Source organism: Cucurbita moschata, unplaced genomic scaffold (assembly GCF_002738365.1).
Source record: "Cucurbita moschata cultivar Rifu unplaced genomic scaffold, Cmos_1.0 Cmo_Scf00024, whole genome shotgun sequence".
In the NCBI taxonomy this organism is placed as follows: domain Eukaryota; kingdom Viridiplantae; phylum Streptophyta; class Magnoliopsida; order Cucurbitales; family Cucurbitaceae; genus Cucurbita; species Cucurbita moschata.
This window is the reverse complement of record NW_019268540.1, coordinates 3,073,478-3,093,051: the sequence shown is the minus strand read 5'-3', so window position 1 is coordinate 3,093,051 and position 19,574 is coordinate 3,073,478. Positions and strand designations below refer to the sequence as shown.

At 34.5% G+C, this 19,574-nt stretch overlaps 4 protein-coding genes and 1 non-coding gene across 5 annotated transcripts; 2 read left to right on the top strand and 3 right to left on the bottom strand.

The window, feature by feature from the left end:
- Positions 1–757: 757 nt before the first annotated feature.
- On the bottom strand, positions 758–4,950 carry LOC111461233 (methyltransferase-like protein 13). The gene is made up of 9 exons (XM_023104753.1): positions 4,818–4,950; positions 4,465–4,771; positions 3,505–3,618; positions 3,176–3,244; positions 3,026–3,045; positions 2,892–2,944; positions 2,764–2,794; positions 2,601–2,682; positions 758–1,316 (listed from the first exon to the last, which is right to left on the bottom strand). The coding sequence occupies exons 2-9, from the start codon at positions 4,646–4,648 to the stop codon at positions 1,111–1,113; spliced, it is 759 nt and encodes a 252-aa protein (XP_022960521.1). The 5' UTR covers positions 4,649–4,771; positions 4,818–4,950; the 3' UTR covers positions 758–1,110.
- Positions 4,951–6,041: 1,091 nt separating this feature from the next.
- On the bottom strand, positions 6,042–10,468 carry LOC111460656 (serine carboxypeptidase-like 34). Its single transcript, XM_023103868.1, has 10 exons — positions 10,153–10,468; positions 9,323–9,433; positions 9,088–9,183; positions 8,623–8,715; positions 8,441–8,529; positions 8,057–8,359; positions 7,825–7,961; positions 7,643–7,735; positions 7,001–7,106; positions 6,042–6,299 (listed from the first exon to the last, which is right to left on the bottom strand). Exons 1-10 carry the CDS (start codon positions 10,421–10,423, stop codon positions 6,150–6,152), a joined length of 1,449 nt encoding a protein of 482 aa, XP_022959636.1. The 5' UTR covers positions 10,424–10,468; the 3' UTR covers positions 6,042–6,149.
- A 1,764-nt stretch (positions 10,469–12,232) lies between these two features.
- LOC111460581 (60S ribosomal protein L44) lies at positions 12,233–13,698 on the top strand. The gene is made up of 4 exons (XM_023103760.1): positions 12,233–12,319; positions 13,013–13,192; positions 13,287–13,361; positions 13,460–13,698. Exons 1-4 carry the CDS (start codon positions 12,317–12,319, stop codon positions 13,517–13,519), a joined length of 318 nt encoding a protein of 105 aa, XP_022959528.1. The 5' UTR covers positions 12,233–12,316; the 3' UTR covers positions 13,520–13,698.
- Positions 13,699–14,073: 375 nt separating this feature from the next.
- On the bottom strand, positions 14,074–19,154 carry LOC111460613 (photosystem II stability/assembly factor HCF136, chloroplastic-like). Its single transcript, XM_023103816.1, has 9 exons — positions 18,746–19,154; positions 17,997–18,232; positions 17,547–17,677; positions 17,173–17,305; positions 16,952–17,074; positions 16,381–16,455; positions 15,280–15,395; positions 14,801–14,885; positions 14,074–14,432 (listed from the first exon to the last, which is right to left on the bottom strand). The coding sequence occupies exons 1-8, from the start codon at positions 19,074–19,076 to the stop codon at positions 14,819–14,821; spliced, it is 1,212 nt and encodes a 403-aa protein (XP_022959584.1). The 5' UTR covers positions 19,077–19,154; the 3' UTR covers positions 14,074–14,432; positions 14,801–14,818.
- Positions 19,155–19,238: 84 nt separating this feature from the next.
- Positions 19,239–19,311, top strand: TRNAA-AGC. Its single transcript has one exon. It is a non-coding gene; the product is annotated as a tRNA-Ala (tRNA).
- The last annotated feature ends 263 nt before the right edge of the window (positions 19,312–19,574 follow it).

Here is a 19,574-nt window from a genome sequence, read left to right as displayed (position 1 = left end):
CATCCTTATCAATGGTGGTTTGTTCTCCTCCCCAACCAATGTGAGACATCACACCCACCGACTAGATATAAATTATCACGAAGTAAAAAAATCTTTAAGACGAAAGGCTTAGTAAAATCAGAAAATAAATTGTTGCATGTTGTAAGTTTTTGTTGTGTATATGTCGGTCTAATATTAGATATAATATAATATAATGTTTTACCGACATAATCTTTAAAAATTCAAATTTTAATATTTAATATAACTTTCACCACTTGAAAAAAAATTATCTTCCGTAATTTTTCAAGCTAATAGAAGCATGAAATGTTATATATACGGAAACAAGGAATCCCATCAGGAGAAATCGTTCCCTGTTCTCTCTCTCACTCCTAAAGAATTCTTCAGGCCTATTAGTGATCGGACACTAGCAAGTATTAAGTGAACATTTCGTACTTGAAATGTTCTAACATTAATGCCCGAGTTTCCTTACAACATGAAGTTAAACATTTTGAAATACCAAAACCATGGTCTATCTAGTTATCACGGGAAATAGAATGATTTATAATTACATTATTCTTTTGAACGAATAGTCCGATGGGATAAACTATTTATTTAACCTCGTCCTATCGTAATTTTTCTAATGTAAAAAACAAGATTACGAGCTCATATGGGTAAAAAAGATTATTCTCTTTTCATTTCCAGCTACCTTCCAAACACAAAATTTGAATAAAATCAACTTTGAACTTTCAGATTCAAATAAGAGAAGGGAAAGGAATAATGATAATGAACTAAGGGCCTCAAACATTCCATCCAACAAGCATCCCGACCATTAAATGCTCAATATCTTGTACGTGTGGCTCAAGTTTACGTGTACGTGAAGCTCAAACTTTTAAGGTAAACCAAGAAAAAACAGCACAAAACATGGCCAAAGACAGAGTGATCTCATCTGTTTCTGTGTATCAAACAAGCTTTTCTCCGCCTAGACTCAATTATGTGTTAATTTCCACATCTTTATGTCCTTTACAAGTAATAACATTATTTTACAACAATAATGCATGATCAAGCTTGTAAATAGGATGGATGCAGCAATGCAAATGATACAAGAAGGTATGTAAGGTACCTTCTTTGTTTCTATAACACGTTTGTGTTCAACGGGTATGGGGCTGCGTTATTAAGATTCGGGTCGTCCATCTTTTGACACACGTATATGAAGTGAGAATCCGGGTCTTCCATGACAAAGCTCGGTGATAGCAAGCCCTTGTCGGTTAGGGGCACTGGTTCTAGATATGATTTCTCTGGTGTGCTGCACCCTTCCGGCCTTTCAAATCCTGGCCTTGCTGTAGAAAGTAATGGATGAAAATAGGGGAATGACAAATGTGTATTTCCTAAGCTCTTTAATAACAGAGAGTGTGATGAACTATCTTGTAACATATGATTTTCAGTAGAAGGAAGTAAAAGTTGAGCAAGACTATCCAACTGCAAAAGCAAAGCGAATCGGTTTCGACATTATTGGCAATTGTCCAAAGCAACAATGCTCATAAAAACTGGGTTCAACGTAATTATTCTAGTGAGAATATTATATCATGTGTGGGACGGGAAAACTCGAACCTAAAACCTTTTGCAAGAAGTAAAGAGTGCCCGAGGTCTGATGCTAGCATATTCAACTTAATAACGAATCTACTTGTTTCTATATTTAACAAAGATGAATGCAAACATAATACCGTCGTGTACAGACTGGATGCAAGATCACATCCATGAAAAACATAACAAGGGAATCAGCGTTTGGGTAAGCAAAATTGGGCACAGCAGTAGTTCAAGAGTTTGAGAAGCTAAAACAGCAAAGAACGAATTAGCTCTATCAAGCCTTGTTTCCAGAATAGGAAAGTCAGCGGAGCGGGTAATAGTAGATGTATTGTTCCAATAAATACCACGTTGGATGAAGTTTATCGCTTTATCTTGTCGGTCCATAAATCATCTAATTTTCTCAGCTGTGAAAACGCAGCTAGAGAGCGTTGGCAACAGCACACCCGTTTACACATCAAAGCAAAATGACTTGAATTTACCTACATTTAGCGATTCCTTTCATTTGTTCTTTTGGAGGGCAAGGGCCGTGGAGAGTAGTTGGGCAGTGGTACCAAAGATCAAAAGAGGGAAGCAAAGATGTGAGATCCTACATCGGTTGGTTGGAAAACGAAGCATCTTTATAAAGGTATGGAAACCTCTCGCTAGCAGACACGTTTTAAAACCTTGAGGGGAAGTCCGAAAGGAAAAGCACATAGAGGACAATATCTACTAGCGGTAGGCTTGGACCGTTACAAAAGAGAACGTAGCAATCAATTAATTTCCTACTTGCAAAAAATGCTTTATTTTGTGTAATTGCATTCATACTTCATGATCAGAGCTTTCAACAGGTGTAATACTAAGGGAGTGAGGTCTTGTAAATCTAATATTAGACTACTATCTTAAGTGTCGTCTAAGAAATTTTTTTAATCATTAGTTTTTCTTCATAGACGTGGACTGAAACAAAACCAAGAGAAAGCAAACAAACACCCAGAGAAGGCTGCACCAATTAGAGATCTGAAAATAAAAACAGGTCAATGAGACGAAAACGACGAACTCACGGATTATAAACAATGTTATCTTCCAATTGTATGATGGTCGCATCAAATGGGGCATCCTTACTTTTGGATCGCCATACGTTATCTGCAAACGACCAAAATATATCGGTTAGTTTACTGCAAACAAAACACTAAAAAGTAAAAGCCAGAGATGAAAAATGGTTACCAATAAATAGACTCCTCCAGGTTTAAGAAGCCTATAGAAGTAAGAGACGAAAAAATTAGTAGAGCAATGTAAAACAGAGCGAATCAAAACAAGTCAATCAACCACATGATGTTCATAAAGTCCACAACCTACTCACTTCTCCCAGCATTTGAGCAGCACTAATCGGAGCATCAGTGCCACACTATGTACACAAAATTAAAGAATTAGATTAAGAGAGAAAACAGTGAATAACATGCATATGAAATATGGAAAGCTCACGTACCATCAATGAATCAAGTGTCCCTATTATCAAGAACCGAGCGGCCAGGAGTAAAGAGAAGTGGCACCGGCATTGAAAGATGAACACAGAAAACTTCAGTGATACAGATTGGAAATTTTGACGGTGTGTAGAATGAAGATCAAGAAGTTAAACCTTTATCGACGACAGCACCAAATTTCTCGTCTGGGAAAAAGCTCATGTCTTTGACATCCATTTGCATGTCTATATAGATATGTCAAGGAAACTTGCAGGAACTAGAAATTGAAGTGGAAAACTAAGAACCAATTGTATTTTAGCTAAAAGAGAATACAAGAACGACATTAGCGAGGACCATCTCTGCCTTATACTTTACCCATACCCAAGTATTTATGATTCAACTCTACCGAACGCAATTCGGTCACACAAAAATATCGAGTGCTAATTTGAAAACAAAACAAACCATACATTATAATTGAACAAAGATGCAAGCCTGAAGAGGATACATTTCAACTGGGGGATGAACTGATACTTTCTTCTCATTATGTCAATTGCCACAGAAGAAATGTCAATATTCATTATGTCTTCGTATCCATCCTTGATCATATCCTCTGACATAACTACAAGTACAAAAGATGTCAAAATCAATGTTCTATTATGTAACAACTCAAGCCCACCGCCAGTAGATATTGTCCACTTTGGCCCGTTACATATCATCATCAGCCTCACGGTTTTAAAACGCGTTTATTGGGGAGAGGTTTCCACACCCTTGTAAGGAATGCTTCGCTCCCCTCTCCAAGCACCTAATTTCACCGTATCATTTATCTATTTTGGCACACTTTCTTCTCAATTATGTAGATAAATCACCAGTAAGTATAGCATCTATCACTACCAAATTATTTACTGATACTTACATCTTAACATGTGTTATTGCGGAAATTTTTGCCAAAGATGACACAGTTTCAGAGACAATGAAGCTCAGAAATTCCAAATAAAGCTTAAAACCTCGATAACTAGGAACTTGAACCTCCTCTCAAGAACTTCTTGGCCTTCCTATTCTGCTCATGCTTTCGGCTCAAATTGATTCAAACCAAACATTAAGCTGCTTTAGTTCAAGACTGATTCTCTCAATGCTAATTTACGTGAAAATTCAGAACCAGATTAAAGCCAAAAGAAAAAAGAAATGAATACTAAAACCGATTTGCTCGTGTTCTTAGTGACTACGAATTCTTAGCGAAACGTTTCCAAGATAGCTCCTCGATTCAAGTTCTTCATATGCTAGACCGTCTAAATCCATCAATCCAATAAACTAAAAAATCCACCAAACATCAATTTAGGACAAAGAAAAACCAAATGCATCGAAAATTCATTCCAATTCCAACTTCCAACACATCCTCGAGAACTATTCCAATCTGAAAAGAAAACTAAACTGGAAAAGGGCACGAAGGTGAAATTGGGGAAATTACCAGCATTACCACAGCCAACCATAAGGATGGAGGCGGAAGTGCTGATGAACTTGCGAACAAACGGGCGAAGAGCAGCATAACGCTGGTACCAATCAAAAGAACCAGCCTCCTGCAGATAACGAGCGTCCCAGTAGACAGCATCGCCGTAGTCGTAGGTGTTGCAGCTCGACACATCCCTGTACATGTCTACACCTACGACCCCCTCCGCCGGCAAATTTCACCGTTGAAAGAAGACGATAGGAGCTTAAACACGCCGGCGGCGGTTGATTCGGCAGTTGTAAGGTGGGGCTGTGGAGAACTGGTATATATATATATATATATATATAGAGAGAGAGAGAGAGAGAGAGAGAGAGAGAGAGAGAGAGAGAGAGAAGTGAGAGAGAGGAACAGGGAAGTCGGTTGAACGCTGGTCTGGATGGGATTTGGAGCGCGTGAAGAGTGGCGCGTGGAACAAAGCGCGCGAGTGGAGAAAGGGGCCCAGATGTAATTTTCACAATGAATATTCCAGAGAGTTCATGGTTTATAAAATATAGATTTAATTATTATTCTTTTAAAATATAAATATTCACGATAACGAAATATTTTTCTTTTAAATAAATAAAAAAAAACTAACTTTAACTCAATTTTAAATCCAAATCTTTTAATCTCGTGGAATATTAAATAAAAAATATTATAAAATTGTTAAGTTTAGGAAAATTCTCACATTTTTTTATTTAAATGAAATTAATGGGTATTTAAAATTGTTGTTCCTTGGGTTATATTTTTTTTCGAGTTCATATTTATTGTTGAATTTTTTTAAAAAAAATATCCATATAGTGTGTGGGTTGACACTTTTTTTATCTGGTCAACCCGATCAATCTGTATTACAACTAGTAAATGTTTAAATAATTAAAAATAATAATAAAATAACTCAACCCAATTACAAAAAAAATTAATAATAATAATATTTGTAATTAAAATTTAAAGTTATTCGGTACTTTCTTAAAAGAATGAAAAATATTTTCCTTAAAAAATAAATAAAGAATTAAATTAAATTTGGTGGTTTAATTTTGGTTAGTAATCAATTGAGTTGGGTAAGGGACAGTTTTGTGACAACAACTTTTTTTTTTCTTTTTTTTTGTATTTTTTTTAATCGAAAAATTGGTTTGTTGGACAAAAATAAATAAAATTGACCTAACCCATAATGAAATATTTGATTAAAATCAACATGGTATTTACTAAAAACGACTTTAACAACCTTATATTTATATTAAATGTAGAATTTTATTATTAATGTCCTTTAAAATTAACTACTTTTTTATTATTTGTGACATTTTAAAATTAGGTATATAAATAATAGATATTATCGGTTTTTGCAAATTTTTCCTTTAATTTTTACATCAATAATTTGGAGAAAAAAAATAGTAATAATAATTTGTATATATATATATATATATATATATATATATATATATATATATTATTATGCTCGATAATAAAATATTAATAGAAATGTTGATAAATTGTGGATAAAGTCACAAAAATAAATTACTATTAAAAAAAATTAATTCATAAATTAAGAGACAAGGGTCCATGAAGGCAGATCTTGGCATTTCTGTGGATTAAAACAATAATAACAAAATACTGTGACTAAGAAATTGAAATTAAAATTAAAAAAAGAAACTAATAATATTTTAAGAGTGAATCTAAAAGGGCATATCTGGCATACGGCTATTGGCCAGGAAATGCGTAAAGAGCTGAAGAGCTTCCTTTGGGGCATACAACGGAACCTCGTGGCCAGCACCTTTGATTGTCACAAACGTTAGCCCTTCGTACTCGATCGTCCACCCACCAACCTATCGATAAACAAATATTACGTATGCTCGTTCGTCACGCACAATAAACAAAAGTAGTATATCGATATTTCTTTGTTGGTCGAGTAATAAATTTTTTGATAACATATTGTTTTCAAACTGGGTCTTCGAATTTGTGAAGTGTCGCACTGAATGTTTTTTTAAAACGTTTGTCAAATATTCAATATGATTTCACAAGATCTAGTTTCGTTCAAGTAACGGATTCTAGCCAATTGAAAAGATTTCTGATCAATCCAGAGATCATTTTGATTCCATTAGTAATGAGGATTCGGAATATCACACATTGATCAATCAAAGAGAGATTCAACAACTAAAAGAAAGATCGATTCTTTGGGATCCTTCCTTTCTTCAAAGGAAAGGAATATAGATAGAATTAGACCGATTCCCTAAATGCTTTTCTGGATATTCCTCAATGTCCCGGCTATTCACGGAACGTGAGAAGCAGATGAATAATCATCCGCTTTCGAAAGAAATCGAAGAAATTGACGACTGGTTATACATTAGATTGAAAGTGGTATTAAAGTCTAAACTTGTGATACATACAGAGATGAGAAGTGTCAGAGTGAATATATATCAGTATTAATTGATCCGTACCATCGATAAAAAGATTAAAAAGTAAGAATTCAAATTCAAAAAAATAATGAGTGGTTGATATATTATTGAGGATTAATTGTAAAAAGTACCTGTTGGCTGCTAAACCAAGGAAACAAATCCTGTTTGATCTTTAAACCAAGTTTGTTCAAAGTATATCGAGTTGAGGTCACTGGAATTCTTCCATCAGTATCTCCACTACAGTTTCAAACACATTATCAATTAGAATATAAAGAACAAAGTGGTATTAAAGTCTAAATTTGTGATACATACAAATATGAGATTCGATAGAACTAAGGGTTAGAATGAGTATATATCAGTATTAATGGATACGTATCATCGATAAAAAGATTAAAAGTATGAATTAAAATTAGAATATTGTAAAATGTTGAGGTTCTATTTTCTGGACTACGAGCCAAAGAAGCTTCAACCATCCTATAATCTAATTCAAGTCTTTCGTAATATAGATTCTTAAGCAGTCAGATTCAATTGTTCAATTGTTTGTTTGTAAGATTATTGGAAGGAGTCCCACATTGACTAATTTAGAAGACGAGTTTACAAATAAAGAATAAGCTAACCATTGATACGAGACATTTTGGAAAAGCTCAAAGCAAAACAAGCGGACAATATCATACAATTTTGAAGAATCGTGACTTCCGTTCATAATGTATGATATCATGGGATAAACGAACAAAATCAATTCAAATTAGAGTGGTTTTGAAGATTGGAGTTACCTAAAAATCCAAATGCGAAGGCCCCCGGCAACGAGCTTCTTGATTATGGGGAGGATTGAAGGTGGGGAATCCTTCCACAATGAAATTTGATCACTGGAAACAACTCAAAAAGTGTTGAATCAACAATAAGCAACGCCAAATTGTGCAATTATTGAAATGGTTGTTGAATACGGTTTCAGTACCTGCAAGGGGACCACGCATATGGAATTTTAGTGACATTGGCGTGCAAAGCCTTCTGAACATCCGCTCTGTTCATATATTTTACAGTGTAATCCGACGAACAAGGATCAGATCCCGTCGGCTTCTTGTGCCATCCTTCCTGCAAAAAATCATCTCCAATCGCCAATCCGTTATTCAGTTTCAACAGATCCGGACCACAAAAATCTGTAAAATCAATCAGATTCAGAAACTCACATATTTCGTGAATATCATAGGCGCAACGCCGTCGATTTCCGGCTGCCGCTGCCACCTTCCGCCGCCGCGGCTCAAATTCGTCCGCACGCAGACCGGAGAGTACAAACTGTACATGTTGACGATACTGTACACCCAGAAATAGGCATTGAGATATGGCTGGCAGGCGGCTGACGGAACCATACTTCTAAAATCGCAGTTATTCCTGATTTGTCCGTACAATTGATCGGAGATTATAGCGTGATTCCAAGCGAAATCGATCATTCCGCGCTGATCGGTTTCGTCGTCGAGCAAGGCGTTTCCGATCTGTAAATCGACGAAAACTGTTAGGCGATGAAGACGTAAAGAACGATTCTAAGCAATTTTACAGAGGCTGTAATGAATTACCATGAAGCCTTTGAAGTTTATTCGTTTTTCCTTGGAGATTTTCTTGTTCTCATCGAAAATGACCTCTGAAAGTTGCGGAACGTAGTGGCCTGAGGAGGAAGAAGACGACGACGACGAACAGTTAATTACAGAGAGGAATTGGAATATGCGATCAAATTGAAGAAACAGAGAGATTCCGGTACCTGCATAGCTCTCGCCGGCGATGTAAAACTCATGGGACTTGAATTGGGGGAATCGCTCGAACCAGTTGATTAGAAAGGCGTACGAATCCTTAGCTAACAATCAAAATTAAAAGAATAAAAAACTATTTTTTTTAGTTTTTTATTTTTAATTTTTATCTAAAATTTAACTGTAAATGTTTTATTATTATTATTATTTTAAATAAGGATATTTTAATTATTTTCTATAATTTAACATCTATTTTTATAATTAAGAAGACGAAATTATATCTAAAAAAAAATTAAAATTATTAAATTAATGAATAAAATAGAAAATTCAATAACGAGTATTGAAATTCCTAAAATAAAATCATATTTTAATTAATTTAAATAAAATAAATTTGACGTAGATTATCTTAGTATTTATAAAATTTAAGATTAAATTGTAATTTAATAAAAAAAAAACGTCAAACATGACCAAATTTATACCTGTGATTGTGTCACCGAGGTCAGTAATGTCTTGACTAGTGTTGGTGTAGGAGAACCCAACTCCGACCGGTGACTCCAAGAACAATAGATTTGCCGCTGAATCAAGTATTATTATCACGGTTAGAGCTATGGTAATTTTAGTGACGTTAAAAAAAATTAAAGGATTTAGCTTATTATTAATTACTAACTTAAAATAAAATGTAATTTTCATTAAAAAAAACAATGATAAAATTACCTGAGTTCCAAGTGTATGGGTTGAACTTAAGCTTTGGTTCGTCCCCTTTCTGAGGAAAGAAAGGCCCCAATTCCTCGGCTGCCCCGTACGCAACCGATGAGCATCCCGGTCCTGTTTAATATTATTTAAACACTAATAAAAATATCACTAAAATAAAAAATACCTTCGACTTTAAAAATAAAAAAGAAAAAATATATGGTTACGGGTTTCAAAAATATACTTGAATTTTTAAAAATTGTCATATATGGACATTAAAAATAATATATGATGTGTTGATAAACAGTTTTGGTCCATATAATAGACCCTAAGATTTTTTTTAATAAAGATGTTAATGCTATGTTTTAAATTTTATGGGTATTTTTAAAACATAGTACTAATGATGAATTTTTTTAATACCGTTAAAAGTTTTTTATTATTATTTTTTAAATAATTTATTAATAATTTTCATCTAAAATTAACGGTAAATAGTATTTTTTTTAAATATTTTTTAAAAGTTTAAATGTATTATTGAAACTTTATGGATATTTTTTTTATAGATAAGGTAGAATTTGATTTAAATGTTAATACAATATTAAAACACGAAATCTTATTTAAAAACTATATGGACTCGATTAATTTTTTTTTATTGATTAAAATTAAAGAATATCTAAGTAAAAGTTTGGCCAAAAAAATAAAATAGTGACACTCTAGGGACCTCTCTGCAATTTAAAGCAATTTCCCTTTTTACCCTCCTTTGAATAATTAGCATTCCTAAAAAATTAATAAAACCTTGAATTTATTACCTAAATTATTATTGAATTAAAAAACAATATTTAATTTCAAATTTTTACCTCCATTGAGCCATAGAAGAAGAGGCTTTTGTTGGGGATTGTCAATGGCCTCAAAGAACCAATAAAACAATGCCCTTCCATGAGACTCATTGACCGTAACATACCCGGCGTAGTGCTCGAATTTCACCGGTGGCTGCCCGGGTAGCCCGACAACTCGATCTGCCTCTTGTCGGGCTAATACATGTGGACTGAGTCTATGTTTAGCACCAAAACCTTCTTTGAAATTTCCCAGAAGAAAGAATAGAAGAAGAAGATACGTAAAGTACGCCATTAAGAATCAAGAGACAGTCTCTTTGTCTCTATCTTCGATCACGACCTCGACTGTAATTCTTTTTCTTTGTTGGACTCTGGTTTATATAGAGAGAATAGGAAGAAGATAAGGAAACTCATTCTTAGAAATCGTTAACGAGAATACAGATACTGTTAAGCTGTCTTCTAATACTTACCTTATTTTTTCGTTCCCTTATTATGAGTCCAGTGGAGTGGTAAGTGTCACAGTTATGTTTGTCTAAACTGTATTGTCTACGTTCGTTGGGTTAAAATAAGTACTGCACAATCGCTGTCCTGCTGCGTTGTGACAGTAAGCCACCGCAAATTATTGTATTGTTTTGTATTTTAAAAAATAGTTTCAAGGGTATTTAGGTCATTTTGGTTAAGAGGATGAAAATTGATTTTTATATTTATGCCTTATTAAGCTATATTCATAAAATTAAAAAGTATATTGTTGGAAATTATCTCAAAATGAAAGAAAATTTATTTCAAAAGAATTATAATTTTTTTAATTTTTTATAAAACAAATCCTAAGCTATTTTTAATTTTTAAATTAAAATATTATATGAAAATAACGTACAAATGAATGTTAAAAAAATATAAAATTAAATTTATTTCCTTCCTCTCGCCTCAATCGTTGGATTTGTTATTATTGTTTTTATATTTTTTTGGAAAAATATTTATTGAATTTAAAATCATATTCATGCATATTATCTTATAGTTTTAGAAATGTTAATATTATAATTACTATAAAATTTAAAGTTATAATTTTATTTTTATTGTCTCATAAATTATGATTAAATTAGAGAATCCACGAATCATGGTGAGTACGAACGGTTACTATTCTCGTCTCTACTTTCAATCTCTACTCATGTAAAATTGGTCATATTCAAGTTGTGGTGGACGATGAGACGAACCGATTTTAAAGAAGGAAATGAATATAATCTATTGTGCTATATGGATTGGGAGGAAAGATTATTGCGAATTTAAACTCGAGAAATGGATGAAGGATGTGTTGGATGATGAAAGTCCCACATCGGCTAATTTAGGGAATGATCATGGATTTATAATCAAGAATACTATCTCTATTGGTACGAGGTTTTTTGGGAAGCCCAAAGTAAAGCTACGAGAGTTAATACGCAAAGTGAACAATATCATACCATTGTGGAGAGTCGTGTTCGTCTAATATGGTATCAGAGTCATGCCCTAAACTTAGTCGTGCCAATAGATTGGTAAATTCTCAAATGTCGAGCAAAGGAGTCCTTTAAGGAAGGTGTTGGATGATCTCAAATGTCGAGCAATAATATGGTATCAGAGTCATGCCCTAAACTTAGTCGTGCCAATAGATTGGTAAATTCTCAAATGTCGAGCAAAGGAGTCCTTTAAGGAAGGTGTTGGATGATGAAAGTCCCACATCCCCAGAGTTTGAAATTCGAATCAAAATTTGAATTAAAATACAAAATTCGACACCTAATGGCCCCAACATTACCTACGTCCCTTAAAAGGGCATAGTTATTGTAAATGTATAGTTAAAATTTTTGAGAGATAAAAGTCTAAAAAAATTAAATAGAAAAAAAATATTAAGATCCCCGAGGAACAATAAATCTAATTTTGGATTAAAATTTGAAATAGGAAGAGATTTGATATAAAATTATTTTTGGTTGTTTTTCAAAATGGGCCTTCTGTTTTAGCTTTACGGCCCAATAGATCTTAACAATTGGGCTAAGTAATTGGGCTTGCAAACAGACCATGGACTTAAGTTATCAGAAATCTGGCCCATAACCCAACCCATATGTCCATTTTTATGGAGTATAAAACTGGAGAGATTTTATGTCATACCATTTGGTCGCCGATTAGGGTTTCTTCTTAGAGCTAGTAAGGACCAGAAGCCGCCATGGTAATCTTGCTTCCACTGTTCTTTTAGTTTTTTTTTTTATCCGTCTGTTCATGATTGTTGCTGTTTGGTAATGAGGATTTAAGTGGAAATGAGAAGACGGAAGCATCTTCCTTCCTATGATATTATCCTATTTGATTCCGAACGCTGCAAGCTAAAGCTTCGTAAAGTTATTTTTGACATGAGCTAATATTGACGGTTTTCGGAGGCTAATAGTTAAGTGAATGTGTCGTAAGTATATTTGTAGTCTAGGATATCGGATTGATTGATTTTCGGAATCGTTTTGGTTGTTTTACTTTCGAGAGTTGGCATTTATGAAGGACATTATTCTTTTTGAAGGTTATGTTGTTCTGTGCAGTGTGGTTATCTGTGTTTTATTTAGTTACGTTGTTTTTTTTGTAAGTGTTAATGTTGTAGATCTGGATTTAATATGCTCGAATTGAGAACCAAATCTGTAAGTCTAGACTCTAGAGGCAAGATATGCCATAGAAAACTGGCTTTGAAATTCATTGAAGAACATGTTCGCTCTGGTTTCTCTGTTCAAGCACTTATTGTATAATTTCCAGTTATGTTTTACTCTGCCAGATTTTCAGCTAATTTCGAAGTTTTTTATATCTCTCATGGAGTTGTTCTAATTTATGATCTTAAAATTCTTCTCTGTTATGTTAAATGATAATGAATTTTTCTACTAATTAGGTGAACGTTCCCAAGACGAAGAAGACTTACTGCAAGAGCAAGGAATGCAAAAAGCATACCTTGCACAAGGTTACCCAGTACAAAAAGGGCAAGGATAGTCTTGCTGCCCAAGGAAAGCGTCGTTATGATCGTAAACAATCAGGATACGGGGGCCAGACCAAGCCTGTCTTTCACAAGAAGGTGAAAATCTCTTCCATATCTACTCTAACCCAAACCATATTTTGCACATTTTCCCTCGAATAAATAATCATGAGAGCTTTAATTTCCCTGCCAGGCCAAAACTACCAAGAAGATTGTGCTGAGGTTGCAATGCCAGGGTTGCAAGCATGTGTCACAGCATGCCATTAAGGTTTGTATTATCTTACGTGAACTCTTCTTGCATAGAACACTTAATACCATTGTCTTTCAATTTCTGTTTCATTAATGCCTACCTTCACATTTATGCAGAGATGCAAGCATTTTGAGATTGGTGGAGACAAGAAGGGAAAGGGAACTTCACTTTTTTAGATGCTTTAACATTGTCATTCACTATATATTGGTTTTTAGGGAGCCAAAATTGTGGGTTTCTTCTGCCCTATGCTTTTTGTTTGGTTATTCTGATATTTGTGAACACTTTTACCCGTTGAATTTTGTTTATTGCATCAGTTTATAATGGAACTAGCTAGCCTCTACCTTTTTTCTGTTTATCACTTGTTTTAACTCCACAGTTCATTTTTCTTTCTTGGCTAACAATTGTTATAAGTTCATATTTTGGCAATTTGCTGGTGCTACCAACCTTGTTGGATTTGTTTATTGTGGTAGTTTCTATTTCTGATGCTTTTATAAGAATTTGACATTTTGTAGCCTGTGTTTATCATAGTTGTTCAAAGCGGAGCAAACTTTTGAATATTAGTTTCTTTATATTTTACTTTCACCTTTGAGTTTCCTTATATTGTTATTGATTTTTCCTTTTTAACTCAAGCATGTTCACAAGACATTTTTTACTTGAAATTTTTGAACTAAAATCAAATTCTCAAAATCTTGTAAATTTACCTGAAATGATAACGCACATAAAAAAAAGGTGGGACATAAAAATGCATTATTATCTTCCAAATTTATCCATTTGCTTTTTGCAATCAACAATGGGCACCTGAACAGGTATACGTTTAGATTACAGATATTAACAAGAGTCGAAAGAACTATTCACGACCTGGATTCTTTCTAATCAAAGCATTGCTAAAAGTTCTTAGACCTTCAGAAATGCACCCAAAAAAAAAAAAAAAAACAAACAAAAAACAAAAAAGAAAAAAAAGAGAGAAGGAAAATATGTAACTGGGAAACATTAGCACCTCGTCCCATCATCGAAAGCAAAAACGCAAAGCTGTTATTTAATGATACAAAATTTCCATCGCAAGCATCATATAAAATCTGATTCTGTAACCTGAAAAAGAAACATGCCAAAACCTGAATCTTTGATGCAGCAATTAGAACAATGTTGCAACAATTCAGTAACCCTACAACATAATCAAGCAGTAAACGGAAATTTTGATTTTCAAGCAATCCCGAATACCAGCCTCTACACAAAATAAAGTTTATAAATAGCCTTTCTGGAATATTTTTGGAGTTTAACAAATTTCAAGGAACAAGATAATACATGTTCTTAAAGGTTACCCTTTTACTGCTTTTATATTCTGCACATAATTTTAGAACAGTTTGGAATGTAGGGTTAAAAAAATTACATTTACACACAGCAAGAGCCCGAGATGACAAAAGAAAAACCAAAGAAGAGAAGGAAGAGGAATTAATTACCGAGTAAAATCTCGAAGTTCAACCAAGATATTGAAGCAACACCCCGTCATTTCCGAGTACAAAACCTTTCTTATCGTTTATAAACCTGCGGAGATGTAAATAGATTGATTATAAGAGAATATGTGAAGGTGAACTATAGCACAATTGCATTGTGTTTGCAGCCATATTGATTGTGACTTTTCAAAATGAAAGAACATTGAAGGCACCCCTTTTTATATATACTTTTGAAAGAAATATTCTTCAAGTGTTTTTAAATTTTTTTGAATTATTTTCAATTATCAAACTGAACACCACAAAAGCTTTCCAAATAGGTTAAAAACATTTTTTACCTTCCAAAATTCATCCCAAACCCACCCCAAAAGAAGAAGCAAGGAATAGAGCTCTGATTCTTCTTCTTACACATTACTCACCTAAGGGAGAGCCATAAAAAGAGAATTTATAAAGGAACAGACTTTATTTCACAGTATGGTGATACTCACTTTACAGAGTATAGGTTGGCCGCAATATTGTCAGCTGCTTTATCACGGGTCCATGTCTTGCCACCATTTGTAGTTTTCAGAAGTACTCCACTTCCTCCAGCTGCCCAAGCCTCTTCCTGTACAACTCATACCAAAAACAAGAAAAACTGTCAAACATATCCACCAAGGCGATCGATTTTGTGTAAAGGGATGACTTCGTTTTTGTCTGGTGGTTATGATAAATCCAAAATGAAATGAATCTTTAGAACTCAACGACACAAATGTACAACCTATAGAACTGATCTTGTTCAAGTAAGGTCGTAAAAGGATATGTATCTTCAAATTCAGTATACAGACTATATATTCATTGCCAAGGGATGATGAGATATGCACTACACTTAGCACAATATATACATGACTTCCGACTACAAGCTCAAGGTATCTTGGACAATGCAATTATTTATTATGAACACAAGATCGTACAAGTTTTACGTTAGTACCATCATTCGTCACGTTAAGAATGGCACAAAGGTATGTGATTAAATGAGAAACCTAACTACTCCAGAGAAGATGTAGAACATACCCATACCTTATTTCATAAATATGCACCAGGCTAATTAAAATGCCTGAAAAACAACTCATTTTTTTTCTCATCGTCACAAACACAGGTTTTTCCAGCTATATTTCATGCATAAACTAATCCTTACCTAGCAAACAAACAAACTTTAACCTGGCTCAAATACAAACAAACTTTACCTAGCAAAGTCCAACACTCTCAACTAGTAAGAAAAGCAACATGTAGACAGTTGATGTATAGGAGGAAATCAGAAACAGTTACGTAAGTTGGAAAGCATGAGAACACAGGCTAGTCAAGATGAATCATAAGTATTTTCTTAATCTAGTCATTGAAAATTCTATCTCGTTCTCCCTCTGTTTCTCTCATCTAGCCATTTTATTCATTGATCTAATCATTTGTGCTCTCTGTCTCTCTCACACACACATTGGTGCTGGAATAAATAATTAGTGCTGCACAGTGCACGTTTAGTACTGTATATTTCAGCTCAGCTCATAGCATGTTAATGAAAAAACTAAATAATCATATTATAGGCTTCAAGAACTTACCTTCGAACGATAACCAACGTCTAATATGCCAAATCCTCGGCTTTGAACTGGAACTTCTTCAAAATCCTCACTTATCTGTTATGTGAAAGATAATGAATTCAACAAGCAGTTAATATTTAACAGGAATCGGGAGTTGGCTGAGAGGTCTAGCTGAAATTTTGGGAAGCAACAGCATTGATATAACCTATAGAATGATAATTTAGAATTTATTTGTCACTCTGTTTTCAAGTTAATCATGAATATGATGAAAAATTAGTTTTGTTCACTTACAACGTTTTCATGATTTTGATTAAGAAAAAAAACTACAAAAGTTTCTAATGATAGTATATCCGAAAAGCAATGCGATTATAGGATTCCGTCATTGAATTATTATGCATCCCCAAGTCTAAAGATGAGAACTTATAGTACGATATTCAATGCTCGAGTAACTAGTAAAAGGAGGAGGGAAATGGTTTTTCGTAAGGGTTAAAATCATACCACATTGCACCTCTAAACCATTTTTCATATTTTCAATTAAGGTGGCTTCATTAGAAAGTAGAAACACAAATGAACGGTCCTCAATTTCACTTACTCCTGTCCCTTTACTAAGAAAAAGTCCTCCTCCACGAACAAGCAGCCAAAGACCACCATCAGCTCTCCACCCCATGTTTTGAATCCTCCTTGCAATTGCTCTATTATGTGGCTGCCAGAATGGCTGGCCTTGCAAATAAAGCCATGATTTAATGAAATATAAAAGTTCAGAGTAACACGGTTAGAAGAAGAGAGATAGAGAGAGAAATATAAAAGTTAAACCTGGCCAGGCTCCCAAGTGAGGTAGAAGTTACCACGACTTGAAACAGCTACATAACGCCCATCAGGAGAGCGATTTACTGTGTTGAAGGTTCCAGTGTAATAGCTTGCACCACTTATACCACTAGAAACTGTTCTGAAAAAGGTAAAGAAAACCACATTAGCATCACGTAATCGGGATTAAATTTTTTCTTTCAATGAGCTAAACTAGTGAACATTGGAGTCTGCCCCATGATTTCCTGCCACAAGCTGCCAGTCAAATCTCATCAGTTATCAGCCTATCAACTATTCCGGAATGATTTCAAGGTTAAATTCCAAACAACGAATCTTTAATCTTAAACCTAATAGAATGGAAATTTTCCCCTGCTGAAGCTCACCTATTAAGAGTGGCAGAAACAGTCTCCTGAACTGCAGCCTTCCAATTATATCCCTTGTTTGATGTAACATATATTGCACCTTCATCAGTAACCATCTCAGCACTTTTTTCTCCAGTTGCTTTAATGTAGACCTGAAGTTTTATAATAGAATCAACAACTCTAGTGTTAAATAAAAGCACTTTCTGGCAGAAAAGAACAGATCAATTTATAGCTGCAGATATGTTAAAAGAACCAAAATTTTCATCTTAATTTATAGCTGTGAATAATCCTTTATTTACGGTCTCACCACGTTTAACTATAGTAAATGAGCCTTGTAACTACAATGGATAAAGAAAAATCTACAACTTACCATTCAGCCGCTATTCAAGGACATAATGAAATAGAACAACCTAAAATTCAAGCACTACCGTATAATGAATTCCTTATCGATGATATAAAATATTAGCTTACCATATCACCAGGAAGCTGAGCACTAAGTGGTATCCTTTCCCAGCTTTCTCCAGCATCCGAAGTGTACAACAGAATTGCAGGCTTTCCAACGATCCATCCCTCCTTTCCTTGGAAGCTAATAGAATTAAATCGGTAGTTAAAGTCTTCTTCTTCAGCTGAGGGGATTGAACGTGGAGCCCATGTTCTTCCACCATCTTTTGTCTCTAAAATGGTTTGCCGTGTCCCCAAAAGGAAACCTGCAGTGGGCTGAAAGTGTCAAATGGTTTCGTGGCATTATATTGGCGGAAGGAACTTGAAACCATAACTGTACGAACGAGAAATTACAAATTACAACATTCAGACGCCTCGACAGAATCCGTAAGCACAAACAAGGTAGATAAAATCACTTGAAAAAAATGATAATGAGAAATTTCTTTCCAAGATTTCAATTACACACCAAAGCTCAAACTCCCCACCCCCCAAAAGAATTATTGATGAAGAAACTGATTTAAAAATAATTGGAAGCTTAACTTAAGTAGAACATAATTCAAGCCTTTAAAGAAGACAATTGAACAAACAACTGTACTGCCTAATAGCTTTCCAGTGTACAAATCCTCCCGAACTTCAGATGTTTCCAACAATTAATTGCTGTGACTAGTGAGTTTCCGAAACACAATAATTCGTAGTAGAAAAACAAAAACAAACTCAAAATTCTCCAGCATTATTCGTTGATTTCTGCAGAAAAAGGAACCAAAGCTATCGGAACTAACCATGGTTCAAATCGTCGGGCACAAAAGCAATGTCGAGAAGGACAACACCAGGATCTATAGGAAGGTAAAGTCTCTCCCACTGCGACAGATTTTCTTCAGACTTCGCCGGTTTTACGGGAGCAATCAACGGAGAGAGAGAGAGAGAAACCGCGGCCGCCGTTTCAGCCACGAACTCCCGGCGATTAATGGAAGAATTCTTAATTGAGGCTTTGGGGGTGACAGAATTAACAGTTCGTGGCTGAACTTGAGGTTGAGAGAGGGAGGTGAAGGAATGGCGAGGAGAAGAGGAAGCGAACCATGAAGGTCTAAGGAGTTGTTGCATAGTCGCCATTGATGAGAGAAGGAAAGGAGAAGAGCAGTGCTGGTCGACCTCTTATCTCTCACATTATCCAGAAGGAAGTTCTCTCAGCCCGTTCGCGGGTGATTTTGAAGCGTCTCAAACTGCAAGATAATAAATATTTTAAATAATAATATTTTCAACAGTCTGTCATGTGGGGATGTAGCTCAGATGGTAGAGCGCTCGCTTAGCATGCGAGAGGTACGGGGATCGATACCCCGCATCTCCAATCATTTTTCTATTTTTTTTAACATTCACGAAAAAATGATAAAAATAATGCAAGCGGATAAAAATTTAAGTATTAATTTCATATCATTTTCATTGGTCTTTCACGTGGAGATGTAGCTTAGATGGTAGAGCGCTCGCTTAGCATGTGAGAGGTACGAGGATCGATACCACTCATCTCCAGTCCTTGTTTTTTTTTAATTTTTTTATAAATTCACAAAAAAAATGATAAAAATAATGCAAGCAGATAAAGATTTAAGTATTAAT

Excerpts from the sequence above, each read along its gene's own strand:
- LOC111460581 (XM_023103760.1), top strand. Across the intron at positions 13,193-13,286 it reads AGCCTGTCTTTCACAAGAAG|GCCAAAACTACCAAGAAGAT; the intron begins GTGAAAATCTCT and ends TTTCCCTGCCAG. Across the intron at positions 13,362-13,459 it reads TGTCACAGCATGCCATTAAG|AGATGCAAGCATTTTGAGAT; the intron begins GTTTGTATTATC and ends ACATTTATGCAG.
- LOC111461233 (XM_023104753.1), bottom strand. The coding sequence starts at position 4,648 with ATGTACAGGGATGTGTCGAGCTGCAACACCTACGACTACGGCGATGCT. Across the intron at positions 3,245-3,504 it reads GTTCATCCCCCAGTTGAAAT|ACATGCAAATGGATGTCAAA; the intron begins GTATCCTCTTCA and ends ATATCTATATAG. Across the intron at positions 1,317-2,600 it reads GATAACATTGTTTATAATCC|CAAGGCCAGGATTTGAAAGG; the intron begins GTGAGTTCGTCG and ends TACTTTCTACAG.
- LOC111460656 (XM_023103868.1), bottom strand. The coding sequence starts at position 10,423 with ATGGCGTACTTTACGTATCTTCTTCTTCTATTCTTTCTTCTGGGAAAT. Across the intron at positions 8,716-9,087 it reads CCTCGGTGACACAATCACAG|CTAAGGATTCGTACGCCTTT; the intron begins GTATAAATTTGG and ends TTTGATTGTTAG. Across the intron at positions 6,300-7,000 it reads CTTGGTTTAGCAGCCAACAG|GTTGGTGGGTGGACGATCGA; the intron begins GTACTTTTTACA and ends GTTTATCGATAG.
- LOC111460613 (XM_023103816.1), bottom strand. The coding sequence starts at position 19,076 with ATGGCGACTATGCAACAACTCCTTAGACCTTCATGGTTCGCTTCCTCT. Across the intron at positions 16,456-16,951 it reads TTCTTAGTAAAGGGACAGGA|ATAAGTGAGGATTTTGAAGA; the intron begins GTAAGTGAAATT and ends TTCACATAACAG. Across the intron at positions 14,886-15,279 it reads GCCAACCTATACTCTGTAAA|GTTTATAAACGATAAGAAAG; the intron begins GTGAGTATCACC and ends ACATCTCCGCAG.